The following is a 6,759-nucleotide window of genomic DNA, read 5'->3' as shown; positions in this document are numbered from 1 at the left end:
TTTTAATAAAACACAAGACTACATTATATAACTGTAACAGTAGGCTATTTAATATCTGTTGTTTTCCGGTTGTCAGTCAAAATGACAGTACTTGCATGAACATTATAGGCCTATATATACCCAAGCCAATTTATTATTCCTTCCTTTTTGTCTTTGTGTTTAAAATATTTATTTTGAAACAAATTAATTACTTAGACTTACTGGGTGAACAGGGTAGGCTATGACAGCTGTCATATCATACCCTGCCATGCCCAGCTGATGCAAAGAATAGAATTTATATCTACACAGAAGAAAGCCCTGTCTAGACTCTGCCCCAGTATGAGTTGTGTTGAGCTATTCATTAGCCTGTTTGTTTGATGAAAAAATATGAAATGTAGTTGCAATAAATGTGCTAAGAATCCATAAAACTGCAGCAGTGGAGGACTATTATTCTGCTGCGTGATACTGCGGAAGAACTGATGATGGCACGGTTTGATCTTCGGCTGACCAATCAGCAGAAAGGGGTGTTTAATTCCCGCCCACATGTAGAAATCGAATATTCAAGCTGTTTATTCATTTTTCTACCCCTGAATGAAAAACGAAAATTTAAGCTGAATTCTCGTTTTTCGTTTTTTGAAAACAAACGAAAAAACGAAAAATGAGCCTCTCTCTCATTTTTCTACTTTCAATATTAAATCAAAAAACGAATGATCGAATGATACACTGATTCAGCATGATGATTGTCTCTAGTTACAGACAGACTGGTAATGATATAGCACAGTTTGTTATTTGCATTGTTTTGTTACATACAAACATACAAATTATAATTGAAAATTATGAATGATAATAATCAAGTGATAAAATGACAATATAAAAAGGTCTGGAAGCACATAAACATATGAAGACAGTGGTACCTGTTGTAACATGCGAGATGTTTGGGCATATTTCACCTGATGGTCTCTTACAAAGCGCTCAGAAGCTTGTGCAACAGAAACATCAGGAAAGCCCCTCACTGGATAGACCTACAGTAAACATAACCATCTGATGAACTTCCAAATTTCAACAAACCTCTCACTATATGTACGGTCTGTTCGTACCATATTCTGGGCGTCTTTGAAGAGCTCCTTCCCTGAAACCTCCTCCAGTTTTTCCACTCTCAGACCACTTGAATCTTGCGCTACGAATTCATCCTTCTCTATGCTCCTGAAATAGTCCAAAAATAGCTTTTAGAATGAGACAGTTCAGTTTGAAAGACTTCTGATTAGCATGAAATAATTAATAATAATGACTTGATTTCTTTTTATTTCAAAGAAACTGTAAATGAGTGCTCTCTTGTGCAAAGAATGACTTCAATGCAAGTCTATGAGTATGATCGTTTAGAAACGTAACAGCAAACCTCTCCTCATACTGCAGGATTCATGTATATAGCACAAACAGTGACTGAGCTAGTTAATATAGTAATATCCATGCCTGCCTTAGCAAACATGAATGTTATATCATATAGATCATACCATTTAACATTGAGGTTGATGAAGACGAGCAGCTGTCTCTTTCCACGGCAGGTGTCACACTGGCAAGAGCCGCTGCTGCTACATGAACTACAGCTGAAAGACACCAGATAAGTCAGAACTCAGAAAAATACCAACCAAACCACTGAAGCCCCCTGCAGGATTTCATCAGAATTCAACCCACAGTAGCCACAAAAGTTATAAAAATACAATTAAAATAAATTAAAACAAAATACAATAAATTAAATTAAATAAAAAAAATAAGTAAAAGAAATATAAATTAAGTAAAGTAGGTAATTTAAGACATTAAAAAAAGCAATTTTTTGTTTGGAGAGAAACCTGTTTTAAAGAAATGTCTCATTATATACAGCTATAAAGGACTTACTTTTCACGTCCGCGCCCATTGCAGTGCGTGCAGCGGTCATCAGAATGACGGTAACCAGAACCATTACACACCCAACAGACTTTCTGCACATGGAAAACAATAGAGGACAAACAGGACATATATTAGGGTATTTACGTCATATGATGAACTGAATGAAAAAATATTCTGTGGCTTGTGTGCACAATTCCAGTACAATTCAACTTGAATTGCTCTCCAGTCACCACACAAAGAGATACTTTTACTCAATACAAGTGCCATATTTTCCTCAGTGAAAAAAACTTTGATAATTAAAAGCCCGGCATGCAGCTGGTTCGGTCTGTGCTAGTCAAAATGTACTTACATTTCCAGCTCCAGCACAGGTGGTACAGGGGTTTCTTCCCATTCCCAGACACAAGTGACAGTTCTAGGGTGCAAACAGAATATAATGCTCTAAAATATGATCCGACTTACTGAACATAACCATTACTGGCAAGTTTACCTGCTGCAGGAAGCCAAAAAGCATTTGTACTTTAGAGAGTAAAACACTTTTTCAGCAGCCTTGGTTCCAGACATATTTCTTTGTCCCATTCATTTGTCCCATAGGGATTTTAAAAAGTCATTGTTAAAGAATTATAAGCCACGAAAGCAAACCAAACCAGCTATGAGGTAAAAATCACAGCATTACAAAGTATTTTGAAAATGCAGAGAGACTATTATATCATTCATAGTGCTTCATCTGAGAGGGTGTTTTTTTTTGGTACAATTTGCTTGTCACAATTTCTTTGCAGAATCATGGGTAATGTAGCTCTTCACCATGAATTCTGGATTTTAACATGATTATTTAAAAAGTAAGTTTGTTAAAATAAGTTTCATACAAAATAATGCGGGCTGATGGCTTCAACAAAAGCATGAACCATCGATTAACAACCACATAGCACATGGCACGTCTGTCTTTAAAAGTTTATAAGTTATCATTTTAAATTCACTATCGTGTTGAGAAAATGAATAGGACTTTTGATTCCGGAACTCGACTGTTGTGCTCTACAAACAGAAAAATTAAAATGAATGTTCTGGTGATTTAGAAGATTAAATAAAATGCTGCCAAACCCTTTAGAATGTGTTGAGTTTTCATGCAGAAATGCTGTACAGTAGCCACTTTTCCACCATCAGGCCAAACCGTTCTAATGCTTAATCTATTTCATTTCATTCCATGCCGAACCGCCCAGCCGGTATGGATTTGGTTTCATTTTCCACTGTGGGCCTGATAACAGAGCTCCAATACAAATTCATCAGTGGTTGCTTTAGTAACGCAAGTGTTTACATATGATATGAGACGTAAATAGCGACCATGTTATGGAGGATGATCAGATATTTCTATTTACTTCAGTCAAATAGTGCACTTGGTCAGCTACAGAGAGAGAGAGAACTAGTGGGCAGACAACAATCAAGTGACCAATTCTGAGTGGAGACATCAGTACAGACATTCTACCAGCCAACTGTGCTCAGAATTGCAGGCTGAGAACGGTTTATAATCGTGTTGTGCCAAACCAAGCTCAAGTGGAAATTGCTTCCCATTCTTAGAACCGTTCGGTCAGACGGTGGAAAAGTGGCTAAAGTGTGTCGAATGGGACCTGCTGTCTTAATTTTTGTGGATCATGTGGTTAAAGGTCAAACCTTGACTGAGGAAGTATAGGGCACTTTAATGGTCTGCTTGTGCTCTTGAAAGAAGGCCGGAGGTTGAGCTGCAATCTGCCACGGACCTGGAGCAGGTTGAACACCAGCATCCACAGGCTGACCTGAAATTGTATGCTTTTATTGATTATGAGCCACATTAAATGCAGGAACATTTTCCTTCTTGGCATTTGCATCATGTAAGATTTGAATATAGTGCAGGAATACAAGATCAGATTTGTATCCATTGTAAATGGAAGCAAAAGACAGCATGACGTGTAAACATGACCTATTTGACTTCTGGGTACCTGTGTAAGGCTCCTGACTCCATTCAGTAGATCTGGACTCCATGAACGTCTCCAAACGATACTGAGAACAGAAGCAGCATTTAGTTCTATCAACCACAAATCACATCAGGTTTTAATATGCATCACCATGTGATGCTTCTGGACACATCATCAGTGATGTTTCCTGGGGTCATCTGGTGTTTCGGGTCTTTCGATAATCAGACATCCTCGCCCAGGCGACCCAGTCGGGTTTGATCAAGCCCCAACTTGTGTCCAGGTAGCACTACCTGGCACTACACCCAAGGCTCTCCTCTCCTGATCCACAGCCAACTTGAAGCAACCTCTGCTGCATCCGTGGCCGACTTAATGCCCCTTTGTATACTGGCCCCTCTGATGCCCAGCATGTTGTAGACCTTGCAAAAAGACTGGGCTGCAAACCCTCTACATCCCACCTCAGTGGGCTCGCACCTTGCTTGCCAGTTGTTTCTTCAGCACTCTTCTACCAGCTCTGTGTACTTAGATCTCTTCCTCTCATTGGCCTCCTCGATACAATCCTCCCAGAGGACTGTGAGTCTAAGAGATGATCTGCTTGGAGGCTTCTGAGATCAGCACCATGTCTGGCCTCAACGATGTTATGGGAACAGTTTCTGGGAACTTCAGTTGCCTACCCAGGTTGACTTTCAGCTCCCAGTCCTGTGCAGATGTTAGCACACCAGAGGAGGAGGTCCTGGCAGATGTTGTTACCTTCTCTCCAGCCCTATCAATAGTGATGGTCTTCTTCGTTGGGCGTAGGTGCTTACAGTGGGTAATCCAGCTGGAGTTGGTATCTGCTATGACATGGTTCCTCAAATCTTGCTCGAGTTTAGCTCCAACTCTAATCAAACACACCTGAGCAAACTCATCAAGATCTTCAGGATCCCTAGAAAATCACAGGTGACGGAGTTTGATCAGGGTTTGAGCTCAACTCTGCAGGGCAGTGGTCCTCCAGGACCGGATTTAAGGAACCCTGTGCTATGGCCTTCAGAACTTTGTCATGACACCAACGATTGCGCCCCTCACTCAGGGCTCTTAGACAGCTGCTGAGGATGTAATCCAGGGTCTCTTTCTTCAGGCACAGAGGGTAAGCTGGTGACTCTACCTTTTCCCAGCAGAAAAGATTTGACAGGCTTGGTAGAATGTCATAGACTGCCTGGATTAAGAATTTTATTCAGTGGGGCTTAGATTTCCAGAGCTTGGCCGAAGTAACTTTGCGTTCTACTACTTGTTCCCACCTTGTCCAGGCTCCCTGCTGCTGCATCCCATCAATCCTGCTGGCTCGCACTTCCTCAAGCAATGCTCTGACCTCATCCTGGAGCTGCAACCTTCTATCCTTCCTCCTTGCCTTGCCATAGCACGACGCCGTGTTGCTGCTCAGGCCTGCTCTTCCTTGAACCACTGTGCCCACCAGTGCCCTTTGCTTCAGACGTGACTCAGCAACATCCATGGCCTCAGATGCCTTCCATTTCAGCCCTGTCCTGACCTCAATCCCTGCCTGAGAGACTTTTGGGTCTGAGGACTCCTAGTATTGCAGCAACTGCAGGTGCGGGTCACCATGAATTCTTCATTCAGGCTGCTGATGGGGAGTTTCAGCTCGTTGTTTTTCCCGTATAAAGCGATACTGCTTAGGCTTCAGCGTAGTCCTAGACATTTCCGTAAGAACCTGCTCATCCTCCTCCACGCCTTAAAATTATATGTCTTAAACATTATATGTAAAAAAAAACACATACCGAAGAAGAAAACGTCATAATGAAGATGATTTAATGTTTTTTAATTTGTAATTTAGGTCTCACCCTGTAGGTATTAAAAGACTCCATATTGGTTATGACTCCCTCTCTGACGGGGGCAGAACTATAGCAGCACTTGCTGGAGACATAGGTTGCGAAAGCTTCACGTGCCCTGTCCTCTGAGATGGAGGGTATACTGATATCAAAGAGAAAATATCAATATGTAAGTGACCTTTGCACATGTCTAACAGGGTGTGTTGTGACATTTTTAGTACCTCCATGACCCTTTTTAGGTGTTTTACTAAACTGACACAACGTATTCAGGTCATAGTGCAGAATAATGGGCTAAAAAGGTGAATCAGCAGAATGCATTTTAGATAAAGCTTTCAAACTTTTTGATGCCAAAACTCTCAAAATATGATGATCCCCTGCAAGGTGAATATAAAAGCAGCTACAGTACATACCTATATATATTGTCTGACAAAATTATAAAGATAACATTTCTTTGCTAAGTTTTTACTGTACTGAAGTTAAAGCCAATTATTTAAAAAATACTGTTATTTAAATGAAGAATGCCCATCTTTGTATGAACATTGCATATCATAGGTGAGTGTTTAAGATTAAATGTGTGCATTGAGTGTTTTTTGTATAGAGAAAAAGCTCTTACTGCCAGTCTGGTGGGCTGGGGGCCTGTTCAGGCACAGGCATCGGTACAGATGGCATTGGAGGTGGAAGATACCCACCTGTGAAAACAGAGACAACACTAGCAACAAAACTAGGAGGCTCATTCATGTATTTCTGTGCTCTAAACACTATAAGGTCTATTGTTGCATTCAAGTCCTTCTGGAAAATTCGTATTTACGATGTCAGGTGCGTTCAAATTAGTGGTCGACCGATATATCGCCAAGGTCGATATATCGGCCGATATTTGGCATTTTTCAAATATTGGCATCGGCATCGGCATCGGCCCATAAATTTTTCTGTTTGGCCGATGCGTTCGAGGCCAAACAGACTTTTATTTTGACGGCGCTGACAGCACACAGTGCTCACATTCTCCCTCTTGTTCGCCGTCGTCGTTAACAGTTCTGTCTAAATACGGATAGAAGTCTGTCTAATAATCAGATAGAACGGTTAAACAAAGGAATTAAAATGTATACAGATAGTATTATAACGACTGCTTTAATATT

The 6,759-nt window shown here is 40.7% G+C and overlaps 1 protein-coding gene across 2 annotated transcripts in view; it reads right to left on the bottom strand.

Annotated features, from left to right (window-relative positions):
* The window catches only part of LOC107718362 (protein SSUH2 homolog), a 9,681-nt gene that overhangs the window by 1,309 nt on the left and 1,613 nt on the right, over positions 1-6,759 (bottom strand). The window contains exons 2-10 of one of the 2 annotated variants that reach the window (XM_016525409.1): positions 6,240-6,315; positions 5,639-5,768; positions 3,831-3,891; positions 3,526-3,647; positions 2,213-2,275; positions 1,873-1,955; positions 1,491-1,583; positions 1,077-1,182; positions 894-1,001 (exon numbers count right to left, since the gene is read on the bottom strand). In XM_016525409.1, coding sequence (XP_016380895.1) covers positions 894-1,001; positions 1,077-1,182; positions 1,491-1,583; positions 1,873-1,955; positions 2,213-2,275; positions 3,526-3,647; positions 3,831-3,891; positions 5,639-5,768; positions 6,240-6,315 — 842 coding nt within the window. The remainder of the gene's footprint in view (positions 1-893; positions 1,002-1,076; positions 1,183-1,490; positions 1,584-1,872; positions 1,956-2,212; positions 2,276-3,525; positions 3,648-3,830; positions 3,892-5,638; positions 5,769-6,239; positions 6,316-6,759) is intronic. The other variant, XM_016525407.1, reaches the window with a different exon arrangement.

The sequence above is a fragment of the Sinocyclocheilus rhinocerous genome, unplaced genomic scaffold, assembly GCF_001515625.1.
Source record: "Sinocyclocheilus rhinocerous isolate Xijiao unplaced genomic scaffold, SAMN03320098_v1.1 scaffold6900, whole genome shotgun sequence".
NCBI lineage: Eukaryota > Metazoa > Chordata > Actinopteri > Cypriniformes > Cyprinidae > Sinocyclocheilus > Sinocyclocheilus rhinocerous.
This window is presented reverse-complemented; position numbering and strand designations above follow the sequence as displayed.